The following is a 27,025-nucleotide window of genomic DNA, read 5'->3' on the forward strand; positions in this document are numbered from 1 at the left end:
GGCAGAGATGGATACGGACCTAACAGGCTTTGCACACTAATGGTTTCTACTGGCAGAGAACCACTGAGTTTCTGGAAGGTTGAAAAGCAAGATTTAACATCTAAAATGAACTTCCAACAAGGCACGCGGTGGGCTTGGTTAATGCACTGCCGCAAACGCGACGCAGGCAGGTACCTGGTACGCTGCTTCAGTTCTCTGCTGGCGCTTCTAATCCTAGTCATCGACCTAAGACTGGTGTAGGTATCAAGGAGCTGAATCGGACAAAGGTTTAAAGGTTCCTGGAGGCATCTACGTGTTAGAGGCTGACACCAGCAGGTGCAGCTCGCAGTTCGTAGCCTTGGTTAAAAGCAGGTCCGTGTTCCTACAGTGCTGTCTTTCGAAGCAGTGTACAGTCTACCTGCACTCTGGCAAGCTCTCAATGTTCACAGGAATGACCTCAATTTCATGACAGCGTAAAGATGGAATAAAAATGTAAATGCCTCATTTTTATTTACGTGGTCCTTTGAAACGCACTGTTTTCGAAACTGGAACTATTTACAGAAAAAAGCTTAAGCATTTCTAGTTCCAGAGGATGCATAGTGCCTGTAACAATCAAAGAATGTAGCGGGCCGCCTAATTCCACCGTGGACATCCGAGAGAGCGGGCCGGAAGCAATCTTCTGATCCGCGGCACCCACGCGCGCGAGGCCAACACAAATTGTGTTTTCAGTAATTTCTGTAAGAAAGAAGATTAAATGCTTAATTTATTGACTAATGGTCTTGCCACAAAAGTACTCAAAATGCTTGAACTTGAACGCTGCAGTCTTAAAGCTCCAATAACTAAATCATTGGAGCGGCCTAGAAAGAAGCTCGTTCTTCAGAGAAAATAAAGCTGTATCTTGGGGTGTTTATAAGCAAGAACGGGATGGCAGCAGAATTAGAACACAAAATTCATTCAGGAACTGTGTTCACTTTGAGGAAACTGCTGCTTCTGAGTCATTCTGTGTGTCGGATAATATCAAATGACTTCCACTTTAACAGTGTTTAAGGAATAAACTTTTAAAAGGAGGAAGAGAGCTAGATAAATTCCTGTTAGAAGGAATTTTTCTGCGACACAACTGAGTCATCTTTAGAACCGCTGTGATTTCACCCTTGGTCTCAATAAACACCTTTCAGAGTTTGCTCTTGACTAGCGTTAAGACTTCAAGGTCAAAATCACAGTTCTGCATCGCTGGGTTAACCTAGAGTCACACACTGGTATTCATGTAGAGCAGAGTGTGACCAGCCTCAATAAAACATAGCAGAGACTTTTGAAGCTCGACCGATCTAAAATGCTCAGAATCCTTCCGCCTCCTGCAACTCGAATGGATCAAAGAGCTCACAGTTAAAGATGGATAGAAAGAGCGCAGGGTACCAAGCTGAGGCTTTGACTAAACCTCCAGGAGCCACTGCTGCTCGTTCATCTGTGCTCACTGAGCTACACTGGGCTCAAGCTCTGCCAAATCCATCTCATGACTAGGATTTAAGGCAGCCTAGTTCCACTGCAGAGCAGGAGAATGTGAAGACTAAGAGGAAGGGAGTGGAGTTCCGCGGCTCATCAGGAAGCGTCGCTTGGGAGGGGTACTAGCAGAGAGAAACACTGAAGTCACAGTACCTGGTTCTGCTCCTTGGAGCCTCCTGTTTTGAATAATGGCAAGAAGCTGTTCCGCAGCTTGATTCACGCTCATGTAGCGTGGTGGCTCATAAATCTTTCTTCCTCTGCCAGGAAAGAAATGTAGAGAGATTTCACATATAACTCAGTTCATTATCCCCAGCGTTCTTACAGTTTATTTCAAGAAACCTGGTAGACCAGCAAATGGAACTTGACCGGGCCCAGGCTCTCAGGCTGGGCCTTTTAGACAAGAGTGGAATTTTCATGGAAGGCAGAAGTCCCGTGTGCTCTCAGCACACCTGGGAAGCAGCAGGGCCTCCAGCTGGCAGGTCCTTTGAGTCCTAAAAGCAAATTCAGCTGCTGGAAGCAATTTGCAGGTTTTGCAGCTACTCCTGAAAGATGCATTAGACTTAAATTCAAGGGCAAACTACTGTTTTTCTGTCAAATGCACTGTAGAAAGATGATTACAGACTAGAGATATATTCTTAAATGAAATGCTGCTTGCTTTGCCAACTGTGGATTCAGTCAAACAGATTTTATTTTGAAACTCCAGAATAAACAAACCTCAATGATACTGTGAGACTTCACAAACGTTAATTTAGACCAGAGTTACAGCAAGCCTGTAAAGTAACCATTTGTATTCACCACTGTCAAAACATACAGACTGCAGAGAGACGATTAAGATGTGGCAAGAGCTTTTTTGAATACAGTTAAATGAACTTAAGGGCTTTTCTGTTGTGTATTTAACTGTTTAAAAAGGGTGGTATGTCCTCAGTGCTTCACACTGTTTCTAGCCAGCCTAAGAATGAATTCAGAATGCTGTTCCAGCTATTAATCTGTTCCAGGATGGGACAGGACAGCAGTAAAGTAACACTTCATTTGCCCAGCAGAAAGCTTACCCCAGTCTCACTTAGGGCTCCTCACAGAAACAGTTAAAAAAAAGGTTACGCTCTGCTGCAACTTCACTCAGTCGCTGCAAATAAAGCCAGGTCCTATTGTAATGAACAAAAAAGTCCCGCTCCTTGTAAGAAACAAAAGACTCTGGCCACTGAGGAGGACAAGAGGAGGAGGCAGCTAAGTTCAGGATTAGACTGAGGGCAAAGAACCTCTGTCCTTGTACAAAACCCCCTTTGTAAATACAGTGTGTGTTTCAATATAGTTTCAAAATGGTGACTCACTTCATTAGGTTCTCCAAAGACTGCTCCTTCACTTTAATATCTGTAGAACAAAACAGGTATTAGGTTCCCTGCAAACTTCCCACTTAGTTTTCTATGTAGGTAAAGCTTAACTTAATTAGCAGATTCTATCAACTTTATAACAACAGTTTAGCTATTACAGGAAAAAGGACTACAGATTACATTCTACTGTTTCATATGTTAATTAATCACCAAGTATGGTGATTTTATGCATGTGATTTTACCCAAAGATGGGGCAAGTGCCACCGATTTCAGAGCAACACAATAAAAATACTGCTAAGTATACAAATATCAGGCGTATTTACCATAGGACAGCTAAACGCCAGCATGTGTAAGCACACCGGGGGACTGGGACTACTCGTACACGATGAGTACATTGCGGTCACAAAAGGTAGAACAGTATGACTGATGGACAGCGATTACATCACTGCCATGCAGGAACCTGACTTTCGTTAGCGCTTCCTTCCTGTTCCAATCAAACATTTAGAACAATCTTCTGTTATGGGGAAATAAAAAGGATTTGGGCAAAAATGAAAGAGGGGGGCAGGTAAGACCCTGCGCATCTGCAATTTATGAAATTCTAATTGGCAACAACCTCTCCGAGAGGCAATCGAACATTACCTGTATTCAAGTGCCCCCAAAACGCTACCATAGTGAAAGCTGGATACGTTTTACATCTGGATTTTTTAAAAAAGTATTGCCTAAGTTATACAATCAACTCCTAAACCCCATGACTCTGAAGAAAGGGGTGTAAAATGCAAAGCTGCAGGACTATTGGTGCCCCGGTTACCACCTCGCTTACATGTCCCCAAAGTCACTTTGAATTCAGAATTTTATCAGCACTAACCTTTTTATGTCACATTTGCTTATCCGGGAATCTAGTCCAGATGGATGAACAATCAATACATAGACCGCAATGGCCAAGTATTAAGGGAACAAATAATTTGGAAATTGGCAGTTTTCAGCTGTGAGCTGCAATTAGATGCAGGTACCACACCTGTCCCTGAAACATGATGTTTCTAATTCAGTGTTACCGTTCCAAAATTTTTACTTTCTCACTACCGCATTAAGAAAGCCCATATTATTAAAAAATATTATTACAAAAATTAAAAAATTAAAAAGGGAGATAGTAGAAATTATTATACAAAATATCTAAAGCATATTTTGGATTAATGTATTATAATTGTAATAATCCTTGTTTAAAACACTTGTGAAGCCATCCTTCTTTAAAACAAGTCACCACAATTCTGATCTTTAGCCAATTTTGAAAACAAACAACTTTCAAGGCACTGGAAAGTTTGGTGTGCAGTGATGCTTGCACATTTAAATTGTTTCCTGCTCAGGATTCCTCCAGTTACCACAGAATTTGTTTTTACTTAAAATTAATTTATTTAGCACTGAGAGATCCCAGCTGTGTCTGAAAGATAATACAAAAATGTATGTAATTATACATACAAATATGCAAGTGACTTGTTATGCAGGCAGTTCCATGAGGAACTACGGGAAGCTCCCCGAGGAGCTACCTAGACTAGCAGAGTTACTCCGAGAGCGGCTTTCAGCTGAGCGCTGCTGGGTAGGATAAAGATGGGACAGCTCCACAGGAGAGCCTGGGGACAGTGGGCAGGTGGGAGCAGCGTCCCCTTCCAGCTCCGTGATCAGCAAGGATGTTTTTACGGCAGTGAAGCTTCTCACGTGGCGATCACCTTTTGCCAAAATAGATGAGGAAAGGGAATGACACCTTACAAAATAGAAATGTGGTTAAATGGATGATTTAGCTCCCCAGAAAGTCAAACGTGTTGAGCTCTCGCCTAACGAAGTCAATAGAAGAGAGCTGCTAGTCACTGCAATCTGATTTGGATCCTGAGCTTGAATTAGCTTTAAAATCACACTGACCTTTAGACGAAATATGGGCCTCCTGCCCCTACTTGACTTCCACAAAGGCATAATTTCTTACAGATTTTCTGAAGAGGAATTAAGAAATTCCTGGCTGCTGTAGTACGAACAATGGCTGAACTGACTCTAAGTATACATACACCGACGTTCCAATTTTTGGTTAGCTAGGAACATCTGCTTAATCACAGGCTTCAACTCATGCCTATCACTGTTGCTTCTGGACACCGCGGAAGATGGTGGCTGAGGAACCGGGGTAACGGCTGCTTACCAAGTAAGCACAGTGTGTGCATTCCGTTCTGCCTGTTTTTCTCAATCTTGTCAAAAAAGCTCTCCGGCTTCCATGTATCTGTCCAGAAAACTATAGAAACTGTCTCTCCAAAATTGTACAGCTGTAAAACAAAGCAAATGCAATAACATGCATACACATTAAGAAAAATAAAAGTAGTAGGGCATACAAGGAAACGCTGTGAAAATCGTGAACGACTGGCAACACGGAAAAGTCCTGAGCCTAGTTAATAAACTCGTTTCATACCACAGGGAGAATACTCTCCTGCAAGATGCTTAAGTTTGCTCTTCCCTAAATACATGACAAAACATTGCACTAAAAATAATGCTTCCTTTTAAAAAAAGCTGCCCCGTGCTTTCTTTCGCATTCCCTCCTTTCTTTTTAACCAAATCTAAGTACCAAACTGGTTTTTTGCCTTCGTAAGAGATGAGCTCTTGTTCTTTTACTCTCCGAACAGTAAAACACGTTAAAGAATGACTGATGAACTACCTGTACAGTTTTTATCTATCTCTGCACTCCCCTTTTCAATGTATGTTAACTAACTTTCAATCCGCCTTCTATTCTTTGTTACTTATTCAGAAGTCCTTTTAAAGGCAAAACTTTGTAAGGCTAGCATGAAAATTAGTACTTACTATTTCTTATTTTGGCTAAGGCTAGGCAACTTCTAATAACGCCACCATACTTACAATGTTTAATTCCACTGATGCAGTGGCGTTTGTATTATAGCAGCACTTCCCTGGCAGATGAAAGCTGTATCATGTAAAAGAAGTTACAGCATAAAGAGACAGTGGGTATGAAGACGCAAAGACAGGGACAGATTGTGCACAAAGCAGACTGGCGCAGCATTTTTCATGCGCATATGGAAGGAGAATATTGCTAGCAAATTCTACATCAGACACATTCACTGATTTTATTCTCAGTCTTAACACTATTTATTACCTTGAGCCCCTAATCTCAGTGAAGACGTTGGAAGTGGTACCTTACCCATCATTCCCAGTGATGCAGAAGCAAAAGTCACGTGCAACCTAAGGCAGCGTTTGGCTTGGAAGTTTTTGTAAGCGACCTGAAGGAGGGCAAAACCATGCACTAGTTTTGGTCAATTCAGCTCTGGAACGGGGCCGTCCCCGATGGATTTTACAGCTTGCCAATATTCTGTCTGCTCGAGCCCCCCAGGGAAACGGCGGTTGTACGGACTAACCTCCCCACCTGCTCTGTAAACCTGGAAGGAAAACGTGCTTTTCCAAGCCCGGAACAGGAGGCACTGTGCAGGCTCTTAGCAGAGAAGAGGACCCTACATAGAAGCTCTGGCAGCTCTGTGCCATCCGGGGATTCCCCTATACATACTTATTTTACTGTGGCATTAGGTTGCGGTTTTAACTCCTTTATGTTGGCAGAGGAGAATTTGAATCAAAGCAGAAACGTGTGTGTTTTCAAGGGATCAAAAGCTCCAATTTAACCATTCATGCTGATAGAAACAGTGTTTATTCAAAGATTCCTGGAATATTACTGAAAACGTTTCCTCTTTTAAAGATTTCATTCTAGCACAAGGACAAGAACACACAGCGAACATTTCACAACCTAAAGGTTCTTCCAGTAAACTAAATATAGGTTGAACCAAGCGAATTGCTCCTGATGTAACTTGTTAACTATTTCAAGGCTGTGTTCGAGAAAAAGAAAAAAACAAGCTATGGTTTGCCTATTTTTCATGTGGCTAGCTAGAACTCTTTCCATTTTGCACCAGTTCTGAAGAAAAAACTGTTAGGACAAAGAGTTTCTCTTTCTCCCCTTCACTGTTAGAGCATCTGGGAGCGAGTTAACCTTTAATCTCATTGGTAGTACACCTCCAGTCACCAACAACTGCTGAATTGTCCGGTCTGACCTAACTAGCTAGCCTACTTACCGCCTGCCACCTGAAGGCCACTGCACTCCCTCCCAAAAGCAGCAGCCCTCCTTCCGTACAGCGAGTGGCCTCAGTTAACCTCAAATCCTATCCCAGTCCCTTTGGCAATTTGATAACCTGAAGGAAAGAACCTTCCACCTCTGCCTTTTAGTAAAGAAAAAGCTGTGCAGAAATGGGCAAAATGGTACTATCTGATAAGTATTTTCTCGGGAATCATTTTAAATCATTCTGCCACATATTAAAAACAAGTTGGGCATTCAACTTTATACCCTACAGCACTTGTTCTGATTGTTGTTTTGCTCTTTTCCATTGATTGTTACAAAGATTCTCCTTCATCTTTGCCAACACGAAGTCGGGCAAGTTTGTGCAAGCGCTGCCAGTCAGATTCACTGAATCTGTCCTTTGTTTAGCAGGTTTTGCATTAAAACTGAAGCCTGAATGTCAAAAAAGAATAAAACATTTTTGTCAGAAATGACCTATTCAGTAGAAATAACTTCAGAATACCTTCACAAAGTAGCGATATCACAGAAAACTGTGTATGTATGTATACTGTATGTATACAGTCTCACAAAAATGCGCATGTTTTCTTAGCACCTGGACAGCACAGAAGTAGCTTCTGCACCAAGGAGATGGAATGGGGCATATTTTATTAACCTCCTAGAAATGCCTTGGCAACTTATACCCCTCTACTGACTGAGCTTCTAAAGAACAGATTTCCTAGCATTAAACGTACATATTTTTACTTTAATTTAAAGAAGGGAAAATACTACTTTGGAAACTTTCTGGTACGCCAGCAATGCACCTATGAATGCTGCAGAAGTGAAGCAATAAATGGATACCCCTATTGTGATTGACTACTTGTAACCAGTTACCTTACAAGCACTGTTACAGACACAAATATTTCTTTCTCATCCAGCATTCGATCTCTGCAGACGTGTGACTTTTATGCAAACATAGGCACTGCTCTGCCACCAGAGCAAGCCTGCATTAAAGAAGCAACACGTAACTACCAGAATTTACATTTTCAACTCTCTCCCTGTACCCGATGCAGATTCAATTGTTCTTAATAGTTTCCAGTGCTGTGCCCTAATTTCTACCTCTTGAAATCTCACATGAAGTATCAGACTTTCAAGAAAAGCCTTGCTGCAGACAGAGCAGTAAGTCCCAAAAGTTCCACTGCTATCCTAAGGATTCAGCGGTTACAGACGGCAGCAGGTCCACTAGAGCCAGAACCCACTGAAATTGAAAAAAGATTCTTTCCACCCACCATAAAAGACTGAATAGGGCCCCAAAATTCCAGAAATCATTCTTGTCGTTGGAATAGAACTGCGACACATCCTTGTTAACCAAGGTGTATTACAGCACACCAAAGGATTAATGTCATGCTTTGATATTGTTCAGAAGAAGTTTAGTAAGACAATGAGGAGCTCTGTGTATTTTCAGTGAAACCACCATGCTGTACAGTTGCTGGCACAGCTTTAAAGAGAGGCAACAGCAAGAAAAGCTTCACAGCGGTCTTCTGTGTGCTGCACTCTACGTGAAGCAGCTGGGATTTAGCAGTGGGCAAGGTCTGTTTCGTACAAGCTAAAATATCTCAAGCATCCCACTTACACTAATCATCAGATTTGTTACGAGTGCCTACGCTCTGCTCAGGCACAAAAGTGCCAGAATTTCAAAGGGGCTCAGTGAAATGGCTGGACAAATATTTCATGCTATCAGCTTGAAAACAAACCTTCTTACCTTCTCCCTCATGCTCAAAAACTTCACAGAAAAATTTCAAAAGGTCATTTTGAAAGACCTCAGTCTTTGGAAATACCCCTCCCTGCTGCCCAAGCAGTGACTGGCTTAAGCAAAGCTTTGTGCACTTAGATTTTGCAATGCAATAGCTGAAGTCAGGAAAGGAAGCCAGAACCCTCTACTCCGAGGCAATGCTCTGCTGTTTTCTGCCTCTCACAAAATACTGCAGAAAGCTGTTCTTCAACTCACACTCTGACCACCTCAGAACAAGCTATAACTTCCTATTTTATTTACACACATAAGATGAAAAAATGTCTGACTACTTCTGGCACTGAGGTGCCTGATGTCAGTTAGCATTTTTAACCCTTCTGTTAATGATATTTCTTATTTTACTTGTTGTTTATACAAGCAGAATTGATTGCTAATTGAGAGGCCAGAATAAACCATGAGAGAAAGTGCTGTACCATGATCTCAGCTTGGAAAGCCTGAGCTGAATGAAAACATCCCAAGTGAAAGGTCAATGAAACTACTGAACAACTTCGTTAATGGCCAGTCTGAATGACATCAGACACCTGAAGCTGTCCAGATCAATAGCCCTCACTTAAAATACTGGTGTGGCTAATCACCACAAAAACATAGGGCATAAAAAGAAGGAACAAGCTGAGACTAAATAGGGAAATTAAAAAAGGAAGATCCTCCATCCCCTCTAAAAAGTACTAAAGCAAGCAGGAGAGAAGATGCCAGAGAATATTAAAGGTCAGTAGGGCAACAGCTGCAGAGAAACCAAGAAGTAAACGTTTCAAAATGCAGACATTTATTTTTAAAGCATCTTTCCCGAATTATTGCTGTATCAGCTGCAATGGTGACAAAGCAATTCTTCACTTACGAGCCTCCTCCTCTCCTAAAATTTCAAACAGCTTCAGAACTGGATATACATCAGGGGAAGAAGGTAGGAAGGGGTCTTATCATTACATTTTTCAGACCTGGCACCTGTATACACATGCAGATGCCTGCAAACCCTGTAGGGCTGAAAGACTACTCAGCGATGGTCTGTGCTGAGATGGTCACGGGTTACGCTGCAGATAGTTCTCACAGGACAGGTGTGTTCTGCAAATGAAGACACTGCACAGCCTGATCACGTCCCACTGACAGGCGCCAAGAGGCTTTTTCTCCTAAGGCTATTCCTCAATGGAGTTTGGAGACCGTATAGCACTTTGCATCATCCCAGGTTCCTTCTTGATAAATCCCACTGAACATAGAAAAGCTAAGGCATGTTTTGTTTAACCTTGTCATAAGGGTTTTGATGTGATGCTATGCAATGTTCATCCTCAAAAAAAAAGGAATCTAACAAGTCAGATTTTTCTCCTTATCCTCTGTAACTATTTAACAACCCTCAAGACCATATACATCAGATTGAAGGGCTCCTACTGCTCCGTATATTATGTATTGTTGCCAGAGAACACCTTAGGAAGTACAACAGTCATCAATAAAGAGGTGGCAAGAATCAGTCAAGCTTCATTTTTGCTTGTAATTGGTCATATGAAACGCCCACAAGCGTAGCTCTAGGCCTTTACACTATCTCATTTAGTACCACAGAACTTTTAGCAACTTTGAGCGTCCCTCATGAGAACCCTCACACGGAAGTTTTTACCATTCACACACAGAGCACTATGACTCCTTTTTGACCTGCAAACCAACAGATAGGCTCAGCGTCCCAAAAACCTCCAGTCCCCTTAGCACGAGCCAGAGCGAAAGGAACTGTGAAGAAAAGGCTGTCTGGCAGAGGGAAGCCCACCCCACATGAATGCAGTCTTCAGGAAGCAGCCGAGACAAATCACATAAAAGCAGATGAAGGGAAGAACATCTTTTTCTCTTGGCTGCCTCCTCCATCAGCACTTAGGGAAAAGCCGCTCCACAAGCAGAACAAAATTCAGCTATCGAAAGACTTGGAAACTCCAAGCAAACTTGAACAGGACAGGGTTTTCCCTCCAAGGTAATGTCACCTTATCTTTAATAACCTCCTGAGACTCCTCCCAGCAATACTGCACAATGATTCCTTCCCCACGCTGCTCACTTTGGCTACTAGTCTGAAATGGAGATATCTAAATGGCGAAAAAAATCTATTCTGATTAAATGGATGTTTCTGGGTCGTGTTTGCTGGTGACAAATGACACTAAGTTGCACAGCAATTGTAAGTAATGAAGTGGCGTGATTAGCACTGATTTAACCTTTAACTCGTTTGAGAAACAATTGCCAACTTCTGAAAGGCTCCGAAACTGGTAGTAAGTGAGAAAACCAACCAGTGGTGGAAAACAGTTTAACTGTCAGTGAAAAACATTTTGCATAGAGCCCCTCCTTCTAGGGCAAAGGGTATTTTTGAAGATTAGGGCACAGAGAGAGGGTGGAACTCAGCGGTTCCGCTGCTGTGGCTAATACAGGTTTTCTATTTGACTATGAGCACAGCAAGTAAGGAGAGCATCCTTCAGCTTCCTTATCTATAAGTAGTATTTTTCTACTTGACACTGAAAATATACTCACCTGTTCAGTTAAGACTCAAAAATTAAGCACTGCTTTTGCATTTAAGTGATCAGCTAGTAGCGAAAAGACAAAACTATTTTATAATTGTAATAGTCTTACGGGAATTAACTGGACTGCAAACAAAAGAAAATTGAGATGAATCACTGAAAGAAACAAGGGGACATGCAGATGTTTGTTCTGAAGCTATTCAGGTGGAAAGTGGGCATGTCTCAAAAGAAAGTCAGGTCTTTACCATGACATGTTTTTTTCCTAGCTACCCTACCAAAATATAAAGTAGATGCTTTCAAAACTAGCAACACCACTCTCCCAGAAATGAGTGGTTCATTTCAGTCCTTTTCTCATCCCACGGCTTGCCTCCAGCTTTGCACTTCAGTTCTCAATCCTCTTTCTTTACTGTAATGACATTATCTCAAGCCATTTCAAGTTGCATCGTTCCTTCACATGCATACAGGTCAGCATGATGCAGAGCCTTCCTCACGTGCTTGACCATCCGTATTGCTACCTCAAAGGTACATTACCAGAACCGGGTCAGAGAGAATTCTGTCCTGAGAGCACCGCTCTGGACAGTGACCTTCCCAAACTGACCCAGACATCATGCAGATTAGGAAGGAAGGAAAAAGGTGTAAATTAGAGATCCTGAGTTTTCTGCCTCTTTATTCTAGGGCTAAAAGCCTTAGCACTCAGCCCTATTCTGAAAAGCTGAGCATGGGTACAGATAAAGCCTTTGAAGTCAGGCTAGGCTCTCCCTTTGTTCTCAGCTTGCAATGCTGAATCCTAGTCGGACAGAGGCATGGCAATGTCTTGCTCAGCGGGTAGCTGAGCAGTGGTAGAACAGAGGTACGCCTGGTACCTAAAATACTGAGCTTCCCAAAGCTACGGAACTACAGTGCAGCTGCTGCTGAGGAAAGCTGAACTGCCTCATTAGTTACCACCCGCCAGAACCGCTTGCTGAAAATTTCAGCCTTCCCCTGGGGACTTCTATCCCCTCTCCCTGACTTCCCCGGCAGCATGCATAGATACCAAACTGCATGACTTTCTTCACTGGCAGTGTTTCCCCACTACAACAGGAGTCACAGTGAGCACCACATGCACATATCAGATTCCAGACAAGAGAGGTGAACCTGCAGAAAATGTGCTAAGAGGCACTCACATGCAGGCACTTTCCCTGGCTTCTCCCACCCCCAGCTGTATTCCTTTGTTTTTGAGGGGAAATAACGGTCTTCAGCCGGGGGGCTGGGGGGGGTGGAAAAATCTGACACAGTGAAACACAGCAAGAACAGTGTAAAAGAGGGAGCCACAGCAAGTCATATAGCCTTATGTCCAGTCAGCCTAATACTTTGCTAAGTTATACTATCCTCTGCTTTCAATAGCTACAGCTCATTGTATCAACCGGTGAGAGCTTCCTAGAAGTTCAAAAAGTTTAATTTTCAAAACCAAAAATACCCCATTCTTTGTAGAAATACAATCCGCACCTGTGCAGCCTTCAAAACAGCTGCACTGATTCTGTTAAATGGGCAAGAGTGTTAAAAAAATATTTGAAAAATTCGAAAATAGATATTCACCCTTCTTTACAATTGGCAAGAAATATATCTATGAATTGAAGGTGACAAACCATCACTAATGCTCTACTGACTTCAGTAACTTACTACTGTACAGGAAAACTGTGCAACTACCAGAATGTTGTTGGCCGCACAGAAACATTGCTCTGATGACAAGAGACATGTTCTTTTGTGAACAGACTGGGCTGTAGCTGCGTTTCACTGAAGGCCTAATCAGCAGTTACAGCTCACTACGCACATGGCTTTCAGAACAGCGTATAAAGGTGTTTCCTGTTTTTCTCTAGTAGAAAGAGGTTTTGTATCACAATCAGATTAAAACAAGAAAAAAGGCCAAGCCTTTTCTGTGGTGAAGCAAAAGAGGAATCCCTGCTATACTTGACAGAAACTTCGTAATTTGAAACACAATAACTCCAAAACTAAACCAATGGCAGGAGACAGCCTTGAAAGTAGAGACTGTTGAAAGAAATTATAAACTTCCACCACAACTTCAATTAAATCACAGGCTGCTTTTTCATAAGGTACCCCTCACTTGTTGTTTACGCCTGTAAGGAGCAATGAAGAGTTAAACATACAGCTGGTTATAGTCTGTCTGGTAATACCATACGATCACTATTTCCTTAAATGCTTTATACAACAACAGGAATGTTGACTTATGAGAAGGCAGCCCCTCCCAAGCCAGAATGGAAACGAGGACTAATGCCAGAGTGAATAACATCACATTTCCTTCACGGTCTGTTCCCTTCAGCATGGGATAAGGAAATAGTAAACTAATCTCCAAAACCCCACATACGTGAAAAACCTTGTGGACTGTTTGCAATATGTTCCCAGTTAGTTTTTTGCTCCTTTTTTTTTTTCTCCAATTAATCTAGAAGCTCTACACTCCTCCTTCCTTCCTCTGCCTAGCGTTGTGGGGGAAGCAAACTTTCAGAAAACTTAGTCACCTGTTCTCTTTGGAATATAAGCCTTGCATCTTCCTTCCTAATGAATGTAAAAGAACAGTAAAAAGACAGCGGGTAGCAGAAACTACTTGTCAACAGCTTGACAGCAGAAGCAAACTTTGCACCACCATAAAGCCAAAAAGGGAAAGGGTGAGCCCCAGCCTCAACTCTTGTGTTACCCGCCCCAGTAAGTGCAGTCATGCGACAGATGCCATCTGTCTGCTGTACATGTAGATTTTAGACACCATGGAGCCTATTTCCTTCCTAAAAGATAACTTTGCCCAAGTCTTATAGCAATAGGCAGGTATCACTAAGAAAGTGCTCATGAGAAGAATTATAAAGAATGTGAATCCTGTGCTGCATTCCCTTTAGCATTCACATCTCAGAGCAGTGCCGGTGCAATGTTGCTGAACTGCCAGATCAGACAGGGCTCTCTCATTTCTAAAGCATTCAGGCGTGAATAAAGACAGAGATAATACCCAACTTATTGCAGCAGATTTTCTGCTGCTGGGCAGCATTGAAATAAGGCCAGTGGAGTTCATCAGTGTAAATTTGGAAGTGTCAGTTGTTTGCTGAAATTAAAAAAAATGGTGTTCTTTTATGTTAAGCTAGGAACGAATGCTTCCTCCTTCAGTGATGAAAACTTATTGTTCAAACCCTCAGCTCTTGCCTGTAGTACGCTTATGTTGCCAAAACTGAAAGCACGTGCAGGAAAGCAGGAGCTTGGTTTAGGGGTTCCCATACACAAGGAACCATTCTGAGCCTTGAGAAGACAGGCTCTATGTTAAAGTAATGAATGAAAACAAGAGGGGGAAGCTTCAACTTACTTATATGTGATTAGTTATGATACTTATGCTGCCATAATATTTTCAATGCAGGAAAAGTAATAATGGACCTATACATGTGTAAAAAAAAGTAGTGAAGTATTTTCTTGGGGGACACTAGACCTTTTCCACTTTAGCTGTTGCAGAAGCACAAAACCTGTCACTTGTTCTTCTAGTCCTTGGCTAGGCCAATCTCTCCTCTCTGGGCAAATGGGCAGAAAGTGAAGACCGGTCAACCTCGGAGAGGAAGAATATACAAGATTTTGGAATTAGCTATGATCTGAGGTGGACACATAGACAGGCTTGTGCACATATTCATTTTGTGACAAGACCAGCATATTTCTCAACAGGATATCAACCTAACTTATGAATAAACATATCAGGTGACCATCAGCAGTAGAAAGAACCCAACATGAGCAAAGCTTTATCTGTAAAATAATGTAAATATCAAAGTCTCCTGGGGCGGAGGGAAGTTAGAGAGCAGAGAATAGAACTGCTACAATTCATTTTCACAAGCACTTATCAAAAGGGACTTTTGCTGACATGTAGCACGCTGAAAAGGAAGTGTTAACAAATTCTGACAACAGAAGCATACAGTTGCTACAGATCTTCAAACTGCAGATTACAACATGAACTGCTACAGCAGTAGAAGAGCTCGCCAATCCTAAATTTAGTAGTTGTGGAATAGCATATATACAAAAATGTTACCTGTAAACCACAGCAACCCACTGCGTTCATTATTGAAGCATTATGAATGACCTTGTATGGAATCCCCAGTTTTACTGCACGCAGTACTAAATCACTGTGCGTCGTGGCCCTGTGTTAAGAAAAGAAAGGAATTAAAGATTGAAAAAATAAAGTGACCAGGTGTTACTAGCGTAATAGTTTGTTTTAAAAGTAAAATGAAACCCTTCACAACTAGGGCAATGCAGAGGTGCCAAAAGGGCAACAATAACTTGACTAAATGTTAAAGAAAAGTGAAAACTCCAATAAGGCTTCCATATGTTATCTTCCCTAGCTGGGAATGCAGGCATCCTCGGTATGTTATGGTTCTCTGCAGCTTTCTGGCATCAGTAAAACTGTAACACCAACACAACTGGTACTTTTTAAAGTAGCTTTGGCAAGTACTTGAAAAGGAAAGTTTCATTTATCCTTTGTCTCCTGCAGGTGTCTGTTGGACATCTGTTGAACTGTAAAGGTCAACTCTATTTGGCATAGAATTCAGCAGAACTCCAATATTTCCTTACTCGCTGCACAGCCAGGCCTCCTCCCATCTGCACCAGTGCATGCCAGGAAAGCCACACACTCAAACAAGAACTTTGATCAGACTGAAGCAAACTGCATGCAGTGCTTAGAAAAAAAAACCCCACATCTTTAGACTAAATCAACTTTTATCATATTTAAGCCAAATTACTCAAATTAACAATGCCTAAGTTTGAGTGATCACATTTATTCTCAAACAATTAAGGAAGTTCTAGTTAAGCTTAGAACTGAGCTAAATTTGGCTCCAGGTCTAATACTCAATACACACATTGCAGTGACTGGTGTAAATTTTGCTGCGCTCGTAGTTAACGCAAATGGGATTAGAGTCCTTCTAAAATGGTTAATATATATTGATCCAGCAAATCTTTCAACTGCAACAACATTTACATGTGTATCTTGCTTGCATGCACGCTTACATACATGCTAGACACGCCATTTTCTGTGTGAAATACAAAAATGCACCTACCCCTTGCCCATATTTATCAAACCTGAACCTTAGCCATCTCGTTGCCAAGATGTACCACACATTTCTGTGTGGCCATTCCAAAAAAGGAAGAAAAGAAAGAAATAACATATGCCAATCTGAATAATTAAATAGGAAGACTGCTTTCACCCTGGCCTGGTTCAGTTACCCTAACAGAATTCCCCCAATTTTTAGTCTGATAATTTTGAGACTGCGTGTCTGACTAGCACCAACCAGAAGATCAGGTGCTTCAGACTGGAACACAAATGTGCCAGCAGCTGGCAAGGCTGTAAGGACCAATCGTTTAAAAAAGAAATCTGTTTCACTGGAGGAAAAAAAAAATAGAGGCATGTAAATTTGGGAAATGGGAGACCCTGATGCAAGCAGGCTCCCAGACCTAGTAGAATGCAGTATAGTGATCTAGAACAACACTTTTGTTAGTAAACAACTATGCTCCTGACTTCCATAAGCAAAGGTGATTTAAGAATGCCTGCTCTAAGGAAAGAGGGGACTAGTTTTATGGCCTTGTATTATTCCCTTCACATATATACGACAAGGAGCACTGGAGGATTTTGTGGTTATGCTAATATGGACCAAGGGATCAGCTGGCTTTATTCACTGAAATTTTCTCCAGCCAGTATTTTCTCCCAATAGATGGGTCCATAATGACTGTAACTAAAAGCAGAAGTACCTTGTGAGCCCTCGGCTAATACTAGCAAAGGCTTCAAGGAGCCAACCCTCTGCACCCAGAGCTATGCTAGTATCTTCTGTCACTGATAAAGATTTTAAGTTTTATAAGTAGTAATAATATGAATGTTAGCACCAGGCTACACAAAGGTGGGCTTTCCAGTACACTACTAAAACTGTTAGGTTCCTGCTAGCACATCCATAGCTGTTACCACAAATGCAGATAAAAACCTGCAGTGAACAGTGAGAACAACAGGGGCACAGCTTGTTTCATCACTGTAACCATTAACCACCAACACCTGAGATTTCCTAAGGCTGCCAAGTACTCTTCTTACCTGCATATATACTTGAAACTCTATGATCAGCTGCATCACATGGCTTCTGTCCTCCTCCCATAAGGCTTCTCTTAGGACAGAAACATTCAGTACTCTTTCCTAGTAACCTCATGAACCCCTAAATCCTCAGGGCTCTATGCGGGCATAGGAGCAGTTCTAGCTGCAGTATTAAGAGCTAAGGACATAAACATTTAGAGACAAGCAACTCATTCCACAAAAGGGTAGTTTTCTACAATGATGTAGTATGTTAATCAGAATTGAAGTATTTTGACACTAAAGCTAATGATAACTGAGGCAGATCAAGATACTGCTTACAAGTAGCAACTACATTTAAGTACGTGTAGGCTGTTCTTTTTCATCTTGTGTACTTCCTTATGTCAGTCACTGGATCAGAGCACAAGGGTACAGGTAACAGGGCTTTACACTCCACACAAATCCTAATTTTAACATGCATTGAAAGTATAATTACTACTTCTGAAATACAGCATCATCTGCCCATAAGTACTAGTTTAATGTAATACTCTCTTGCCAATTCTCTTCAACCTGTATTTACACAAATTCTCTGCTTTTGACAGATGGGCACGCTGCTCCTCTTTTTCATAAACTCTATTTTTTCACTCACAAATAGGGTACTTGGTGATTTGATTTTTCTTCTGCCCCTTAACACTGTGGTATAAATCTTGAATCACCAGCTGGAGACTAAAAGCTCTTCTGTATGGCTTGACATTACAGATTGATGATGCCTGACTGAAAAGACAGAAGGAGATCCTTCTGGTGATAGAAGACAACTACACTTTTCAGCAGGAATAAAAAGTGGAAACAAAAGGCTTAATAAACCAAAGTGAGGAGACATTTATAACGGCCTCAGTGATTTTAAAAACTAGCATACATCGAAGCAGAAGGACTGTACAGCCAACAATCAGCGTTCATTCTAAAACAACTGAGCATAGAAGTTGCAGTTTATAAGTACAAATAGCAACTAAAAGAATACTCTCTCAAAACATAGCATGCTTCTTAATTACGTGATATCCTAGACTTTCTTCTGTTAGCAGACAAAACCTGGAACAAAATATTCTCTATAAAAGCTAGCATGGAGAATGAAACAATAAGTGACTGTTGATGGAAAGATTTATACATCCTAGAGGGTCCACATTTCTACCTATAAGGGATATCTGGGCAAGGAAACTCCAAAGCAAGGTAAAGTATAGACAACTGCATGTATATTTTTAATGCAATTAAAAATATACAAATACATAACAAGTGCTTCTGGTCTGAAAATCATCTGCTTCATAAAGAATTACAGCTATGAAGTATGGCTTCTTCCTGCTAAAAAAAAAAGTGATCAAGCTACAGCAATAATTAAAACATTGCTTTGTCTTACCCAAAAGGATCGCCAACCACAAGAAATGCGACATCACAAACATCAGCTTCTTTTAAAATGCTATCTGCTTCTTGTTCCACCATTTCTCGGTCAGCCAAAATCAACTCCTTTCCATAAAACTCTTCCTAGAAATTGAAATTAATAAGAAACACCAAAGTAAGACACTTGGGAGTGTTTTCATCTCTCTCTGGGTGCTCACTCAATGGACACTGGGAAGGCCAATTTCATTGTTCTCCCCAGCAGTCTAGCCCATGTCTTAGGGAACCCTGCCTCCCCTTACAAGAACACCTGAGCTACCCATAAAGCAGCTCCAGAGTTGACTAAAATTAGTCAGGCACATTCTTCTGACACTGACCTGGGTTTTTATGTCTTCTGTGTCAGCTGAGGAGCTGCTCCCAAGGTAGCTCAATCACACCTGCACCCTGAAGGTACTGGGGTCGACGCTAGGTACAGTTAATGTAACCGGGCCTCCTACTGTAAGGCACCCCCCTCTCACAAGTCTGAGCCTAACTTCTTAGGTTAGTTATAATGCTGACATCAAACCAGATACGAATACGACACTAGCTTTACCACAACCTAGTTTTCCAGATTTTTCTTTAGTACATTGTAACTAACCACATCTAAGGAACAATTTCATGTTAATCCTTCATCTTACAGTTCTCTGTAAGAAATACTTTACTGTGTACACAGGTAAACATGTATTTGGTCACATCCTTTGTTTTACTACAGCAGCTCAGTAATCATCATGTCTCCTTGCGTGTTTTAAAATACCTTTATTCCCAGAATCAACCTCATACGTGCAATAAAACTTGTTAGCTCTAGAACACGTTGTCTGCCCACCCTGAACATACCTGTCTCTACATCACGTGCCACCATACATTTCACATGCTCTATACATGATTAGATAAAGGTTTTTTCCCAGGGCATAGACCAAAAAAGGTGGTTTTGTTCTAAATAGTATTCAGAAAATTTGGGTGGTATTGCAAATATTAACAAATTGATAAAACTATTAAGTCAGTTACGGCACAGACAAATTCTCTTTAACTCCTCCTGCGACTTCAGCGATAGCTTCATCTTTCCCCGCAAGGAATAATGAATTGACAAGAGAAATCAATCTTGTACAGAAAGCAGAGTAATGCTTCCATAACAAAATCCATCCCATAGCTAGAGTACTAGGCACGGGACCTCTGTTCCAGGGTTCGGTTCCCTTTTCTAAAGACGAGTTCCTCACCATTTTTGAGTATCTCTACCTCTGTAAAATGAGGGTATTATTTTCCTTGTGAAACAGACTGCAACCTTTACAGACTCAATAGAAAGGGGACCAAATAAATATACGAGCAAATATTGTATCTGTGATTCAAAACGGTTGACAGCCACCCTGGCATACTGCTGACATCTGTACTAAACAAACTACACCACATTTTGACACCCCTTTTGTTTTTATTGGGTATCTCACACTAGGCACACATTAGCAAGCAGCACAGCACAAAAGGAGCTGATCTATAAAGCAAAGCACTTGGTGCTGAGAACTCAGCAAATGCTACACACGTTTTGGTGGGCTTACCGTTGGACCAGACTAACTTTAGTCCAGTACTGTAAGCAAATACACACTGTTCTTTGCCTCGAGAGCCTTCCCATAACTTTTCAAGTTGCTGAGGAGAGCCTGACTTTCAGATTACTAAATAAACCATTCAGCATTGTCACTTGGATGTAAACTGGGCTGTATTATCAACACTTGGTGATTAATTCCTATATTCCCTCTCAGGCAGTTTCAGTTAAGACAGCATCTTTGACTTGGTTTTCATTGATCACTTCTCCCCATTACCTCATCTTTGGGACTTCATGGTTTCCAAAAGACTTAAAACAATAAAAACCAAACCAAACAAGCTTCCCAAAATAACCATGCCAAAAATATTCCACATTTTTCTACTCTTCAATATTTTATTTTCAGCTGGCTAGGAATCCATCAATTTTTTTGGACAGCAAATGCAGATTTTGCAATGTAAAAATATCCAAGTAATCATTTCTGTTTTGCGATTTTCCAGCTATCCAACAACAAAGAAATAACATTTTGTTTTGAATGGAACAATTTCAAGTCAGATTGCTTCACTACAGTGGGGGGGGGGAAAAAAAAACCAAAACAAAAGAAAACAGAAAAAGCATGGAGTATTTCAAAATACAGCAGATATACCAGAGATGGCCCCAGACATTCTGGTCTAGCTTCTATCTAGATATCCCATAATGCTGACTACAAGCTAAAAGCCTCATGTGCTGTATGCACGTACAGGTACGCGTACAAGTACCGTATGGTGATACAGCATACAAGGCCCAGACAGCATCTCTGTATAGTAAAAGCCAGCTTATTTGGAGGCAAGAATCCTGTTCTGCAGGTAGGTAAGCTCTTTTTTTGGTATTATTTCAACATTAAACTTTACCTTTCTAGGACCAGTGAACCCATCACAGTTATAATTTGTATGTTTTTACTACTGTCTTAGAACCACAAAATCATTAAGGCTGGAAAAGACCTCCAGGATCATCGAGTCCAACTGCCAACCCAACACCCCCAGGCCTCCTAAACCATGTCCCAAAGTGCAACGTCTACGTGTTTCTTGAACACCCCCACGGATGGTGACTCCCCCACCTCTCTGGGCAGCCAGCTTCCAACACCTTCTTCCATAAGGTGTGTTTACTAACAAAAAGCTTATCTCTGTGTTGTTCAACAGCCCACCCCTGACTGAACGGTGTATGTTCTGGGAGCCTCAGCGTGGCGGGACAGCTTGGCCCACAAGGAAACATGGAAACATGAGACATAGGCAAGTTATTATTCCAGCAGGCACACTGTAATTCCTCAGGCTGATACAGAGCTTCAAGGCTCTAAAACATGCATGTTTCTGGTACATCTTTTTTTGTCTGTTTTTAGACAGATCGACATTTTTCTAACGAAGTTTTCCAGTCCTTCAGGATCTCCATACGCAACCTGAGATGAAAACTAGCACCAATACTCGCAGGAAGGAAAATTTTCCTTCCACTCTTCTCACAAGGCAGCGAACCCATTTCTCCTACAAAATATTGCACGGGGAGGCCACGCATGTACATTTTTCACAGAACACACACTGTTAGTTCCTCCCGCTGAGGGCACCGACCTACCCCCGACGCCGGCGGCCCTCGGGCCCGGTGCGAGCGGCGGCCAGACCTACCAGCGCATCCTTGCCCACCGTAAGGAGGGACGTGTAGGCCTCCAGGTACACCCTGCCGCACCGCCGCACCGCCTCCAGCCCCTTCACCGTGATGTCCTTGGCGTCTCCCAGGCCCAGCCCCACCAGGTACAGCATGCCTCGGCAGGCCGGTACAGCGGCCGGTACGGTGCCGCCGCTCCCTCGTCGCGCCGCGCCGCTGAGGTGGCCGCAAGGGCTGCCGGGAGTTGTAGTCCCGCCCCGCTGCCTGTCCGTCCGTCCGTCCGTCCCGCCGCCGTTAAGCATGGCGGATGGGGGCGGGCTAGGAGGCTGCCCTAGGGTACCGCTCGCTAACGGCCGGAGCATCCCGGTGCTGGGGCTCGGTAAGTGCTGGCCCCGGAGCCGCCTCCCTTTGAGCGCGGCTGTGAGGACTCGCCTCAAGGCCGGGCCTTTGCTCCGCGCTGAGCTCAGCAGCCCTTACGCCGTTTATCATCGGGTGGGTCTTCGCGTCCCCGCTCGGGGGCCCAGACCGCTCCTCCCGCCTCCCCCGAGGCATTACTGGGCGGTTTGGTGGCTCTGTTTGGGCTCTTTAATGAGGTTTGGGAGCGGACTTGCCTTTGGATTAGACTTTCGGGCCTCAACTGACCCTACGGGGCGGTTTTCCTGTCAGCAGCACCTGCTGCCGTCCGGCGGCCCCTGTCACAGCCCGGGCCGCTGCGTCACGGCCCGCCGTGCGAGGGTGGTGCATTTTTTAATTAATCATTTTTGAAAACCAGCATCTGGTTTTGGCTGTTGCTCGTACAAATGTGTATGGCTTAGGAGGAGAAAAAAAATCTGCCTGAACATACGGAAATGCGAAGGGGAGTTAACTTTTTTTTAATTATCAATTGTGCAGTGAGAGGTTCTGCAGTAGAATTGGTTAAACTCTTAAAGAATTTGTTTTCTAAAATGTGAACGTGGGGGAAAAAAATTAGAAGTCCATGTTAGTTGCCTGAGTTAATGCTAGTGGTAGTTCAGGAAAGCTGTTGCGCTCAGTCCTAGCAAAACAAGGCTACAGGCTAACCAGAATGCACTGCCGCAATGAGAACTGGGGTATCGAAGCGTCCATCAAATTTGAAGGCAGGATTTTTTTTTTCTCCTCTTTTTTTTTTGATTGTGTGGGGTTTTTTTCCCCACAAGGCAACCAAAGAATTTATTTTCCCTCAGCTGTTTGTGCAAAAGGGAAAAGGATTTTCTTTTTTACTGAACTGTAGATGGTATAAACCCTCGCCTGGCTTGCAGCGGCATACCCCTTTTAGTCATACATAGCAGTATCAGCTTTGTACTATTCCAAATTCCAAATCCATCTAATTGGTGGATTTGCTAACAGTTCGAAAGGGCCAGAATATTAATTAAAGGCCATTCTTCCAAGGCAGCGTAGGACCGTGTGAGCAGAGGAGGGTTAATACCAGTAATTCTGTGGTGTTGGAGCACTGTCCCTGCTGCGGCAGAACAGATGAAGAGACCATTCACTTTACCAAAACAGGAGATGTGGCAAAGAGTGCCTGGAAGTTGTGCCACAGAGGGGCAAACACACCCCGGACCTGTACCAGTGCGCACTTAACCAAAAAAACCCTGAAAAATGTCAACAGTTGGCTTTGTATATAGTTGACATTAACTAGTTTCTATTTCTTGTAAAAGTAGAGTTAATTTGTCTCATGACTAAAGCCTCAGATTCTTTTGGCACAGTATTTGAGCATCTCTTTCTGTGTCATCTTAACAGTCTTTCCAGAAGCCTCTTTCATTCATAACGTATTCTAAAACATTAATACCCTTCCCAATCAGTCTTCCATGATGCAATTTTATCGTGGGTCAATTTGATACCCCAGAATTTCCATTATTTTACATAAACATACAAATCAAAGGCACTTATGTTCTTTGTCTGTGACACTGGAGTTAATCAGTCACAAAAGTATCAAGCCGAGCTATAAAATAAAATGGCCCTCGTGTTCTTTATATCTTTGTCCTATGAGTACGTACTGACTAGAGAGCAATTATTTAGGATTTTCATTAGTATAAAGGAGGGCAAAACTGGAGCTGTGGATTTTAAAGCATATTAAGCCACTGAAGCCAATAGGAGTTGGCCTTTGATTTTAATAGGGCTGGTTCTTCATCCAGTAACACTAAGTGGATAGAGATTGTAATGCTTGTTTCAGAGTACCCAAAGTCAACTGAACTGCACGTATTAGTTAAAAAGTTTTAGCAACTCAGCATCGTCAGCCAAAAGATTTTTTTTAAAAAATTAAGAGTCTATGAAATGTTGATAACTGCTTTTACCATGTATTTGTATACATACACATAGTCATAAAAATGTGGTGTGTGTATGCGCAATATATTAATTTGTTATTTTAGTATCTGTTAACCTTAAGAATACTTGATGCAGCTGTCCCTTACACAGTCCCTATAACATGAGCAAAAGGATCTATGCTATTTAAAATTACTATTTATTTTCTTTTGAAGTTTTTTTGGGGGGGGGGAGCGTGTGTTTGGTTTAACCTGTAACACCTTTTGCTAATTTAGTTCACTTGGGGATTTCTTAGAAAAATAAAAAAAAACATAAATAGTCTTGCTTAGAGAATGGACTTGGTTGTCTTATGTCCATTGTTTCAGTATGTGCTGAACTGTATTTCAGACCATCTGCAGAACTACCTTTTTTTTTTTTTATTGGAGATTGGAATACATTAGTTAGGTAATTGGAAGAATAAGCTGACTAGAAAGTAAACAAGCAGAAAAATTCCTTGGTACTCTGCAAAATAGCATGCTGCTTGCTGTCCTCTCCTTATATTAGTAAGTGCTGAGCAGCTGATTGTCAAGCCTGAACTCAAACCACAGTAAATGGATAGCAACACAAAAGATCAAGATAATTAAGTTTGACATTTTCTGGCCCAATAACTTCTGTCAGGTGTGGCTTTCAAGGAGCTTCTCTTGACTTGCAGTGGTGTCTTGAACAGAAGGATTTGGTTCTTTGACTTCACTTACCTCATCTTGTCTGGCTAGAGTAACCCTTGATGTCTGCTTATACAATCTGCAGCTTTCTGAGGATCTTGTAATAGCTAGGAACCAGTCAGGTAATTTTAAGAAATCCTTGATACATGCCACAATATACTGCAGATTTAAGGAAAGAACAAGGGGGGAAGAAGCTCAAGCCTCACCACAGTTGCATTTGTGGTCAAGCTATAAATACCATGATATGCAGCCTAACACAATGGCATCTTTATTTATGGTAGGTGTTCCCACTTAACTACTCCTTTACAAATTAATGGCTTATTTTTGTTACAGCCTTACTTCATTAACTAATGTTTGCAGCGCAAAAAATTTACTCAGCTCTAAAGTAGAGGAGGACTCTCTTCACCGAGGACACATTTTCTACAAGGCCATTTGCTGCAGGATTTAAGATTTGGTTGTTTCTTTGTTATTCCTTATCCTTCTAAACATGCAGACGTAATTTTTATCTATGATAAGTCGACTTTGAGAGGACAGATATGTATGTTCCCTCTGTTGCTAGATAATCTTTCTAAAAGCTTCAGAGAGAGATAAATATGCTGTGTTAAGATGGTTGCAACTATCCAGTCATGTCAACTGGGAGGCAGCTCAGATATGCAAGTTATTTTCAAGTGATGAAACCCCTTTCGTAGCAGCTGAGAGCTGGAGTAGGAGACAAATAACATGTTTCTTGGCCAAAACATGTTACTGGAGAGAAAGTGCAACAGCAGTCTAGGATAGCGTTTTGTCAAAAATATCTGATCTTCCTGTTCAAGCTTCAGTTGTCAAAAGGTGGTGTGGTGGTGGTGGTTTTTTAAATGGGTTTTCTTTTTTTAAAAGGGTTTCCATGTCACAGGTGCTTTGGCTTCCAAGTCTCTATAGAAGTTCAATAAATTGGTGGAGGTTTGATGCAAAAGGGGAGGCGGGCGGGGAGAAGGCTAAGTGGTCTTTCATTACATTACCATTCTCTTCCTGAAGCGCTCCGCTCGCTTACGCAAACTGTTGTTGGTGACGAGGATCCATTTCCATTAAAGTCTCTCGTGAGAAAGGTGGATTTGTACACCAGAGAGGGCTTTGTAGTGTACAAAATTTATCATCAGTCTGAAAGGTTACTTGGAGTAACGTGCCAAATTGTGCACATCCAAAATTCTGTAGTTACTTACGTGCATATCCATACTGTGCTGTATCTGTCTTGTGTCCAGCAGAACGGCAGGTCTGCTAGCAATGCTAACACGAGCTGACTTTCCTGAGGCACCTACTGATTATTAGAAGGCAGCCTTCCTTTACGTTCGAAATATGCTGTACAGATGAAGTTTTAATTAACAAATAAAAATAATCTGCATCTCATTTATTATATGATTATAAAAACTGTTGATAACCTTATATTTCTTATAGTTTGATTCTAACAATTGTGCTATCCAAAATTTTTCATCTGCAGAGGGTCAGGCATGTTTACGGTCAATGATAATTTTCATTACAAAGACTGCTTTCAAATAGAGTAGGCTTAAGCCTAAAATGAATGGGCATTTTGGCCCTAATACTTGATACAAGTGTAAAGCTATGCCCCAGAGAGTACATTACCTCATAATGGCTTTAGATTGCTTTAGAAAATGGATACATTCACTATCTGGCTAATAAGATAGCTAATTTGCTAAAGTAAGCTATTTGCAAGACTGACTTTATTAGTGTTTTAGAAATACAGGGCAAATAACTGATGCAAAATGACGCTGTTCTGAAATTGGTGTCGCTACTCTTTTTCATAGGAGCGTCACGTATCAGAGCATCGTGTGCTTTGTGAGCCTTTGTACTACAGTCGAGAATTACATATTCTTACATCAATTTGACTACAAGATACTTGGCGCTTATCTAAAGTGACACCCTCCAAAATGGATCACTGTCAAAGTGGTACATACAGTATCATCCTCTTCAGGCTTTGGAGGAAAAAGGCATCTGGTTTGTACTGTTCGTGCTTGCTTCTGTTAAGTAGGAAGCCCCCACTTAGAAAGTGGTTGCTTTTTTTCTATTTTTTTTTAAGTCTGAAGCATAGAAATGCTACCCTCTAAAGCATTTGGATGTAATTCGGTAGCACAAGGGCTTTTCTTCCTGTAACTGAAATATTAGGAAACTTTTCAAGGTCATGTGCTGAATGGTTAAATGCAGCATGGCATTGCTCTTCGGAAGGCTTTGTGATATGAGGGTAAC

At 41.8% G+C, this 27,025-nt stretch overlaps 2 protein-coding genes across 3 annotated transcripts in view; one reads left to right on the forward strand and one right to left on the reverse strand.

Annotated features, from left to right (window-relative positions):
• Positions 1–464: 464 nt before the first annotated feature.
• DPH5 (diphthamide biosynthesis 5) lies at positions 465–21,961 on the reverse strand. The gene is made up of 7 exons (XM_075098248.1): positions 21,827–21,961; positions 18,630–18,754; positions 15,209–15,317; positions 4,987–5,107; positions 2,808–2,847; positions 1,633–1,736; positions 465–714 (listed from the first exon to the last, which is right to left on the reverse strand). The coding sequence occupies exons 1-7, from the start codon at positions 21,959–21,961 to the stop codon at positions 491–493; spliced, it is 858 nt and encodes a 285-aa protein (XP_074954349.1). The 3' UTR covers positions 465–490.
• The window catches only part of LOC142059415 (putative oxidoreductase ZK1290.5), a 49,540-nt gene continuing 44,432 nt past the window's right edge, over positions 21,918–27,025 (forward strand). For both annotated transcript variants that reach the window (XR_012661333.1, XM_075098249.1), the window contains exon 1: positions 21,918–22,185. Coding sequence is in view for 1 of the 2 variants with exons in the window: in XM_075098249.1 (XP_074954350.1) it covers positions 21,918–22,185 (268 nt within the window). In the remaining variant the exon portion in view is untranslated. The remainder of the gene's footprint in view (positions 22,186–27,025) is intronic.

This window comes from Phalacrocorax aristotelis, chromosome 6 (genome assembly GCF_949628215.1).
Source record: "Phalacrocorax aristotelis chromosome 6, bGulAri2.1, whole genome shotgun sequence".
Lineage (NCBI taxonomy): Eukaryota > Metazoa > Chordata > Aves > Suliformes > Phalacrocoracidae > Phalacrocorax > Phalacrocorax aristotelis.

Excerpts from the sequence above, each read along its gene's own strand:
- DPH5 (XM_075098248.1), bottom strand. The coding sequence starts at position 21,961 with ATGCTGTACCTGGTGGGGCTGGGCCTGGGAGACGCCAAGGACATCACG. Across the intron at positions 18,755-21,826 it reads CGGTGGGCAAGGATGCGCTG|GAAGAGTTTTATGGAAAGGA; the intron begins GTAGGTCTGGCC and ends TTCAATTTCTAG. Across the intron at positions 5,108-15,208 it reads TGGGTTGCTGTGGTTTACAG|CTGTACAATTTTGGAGAGAC; the intron begins GTAACATTTTTG and ends TTTGTTTTACAG.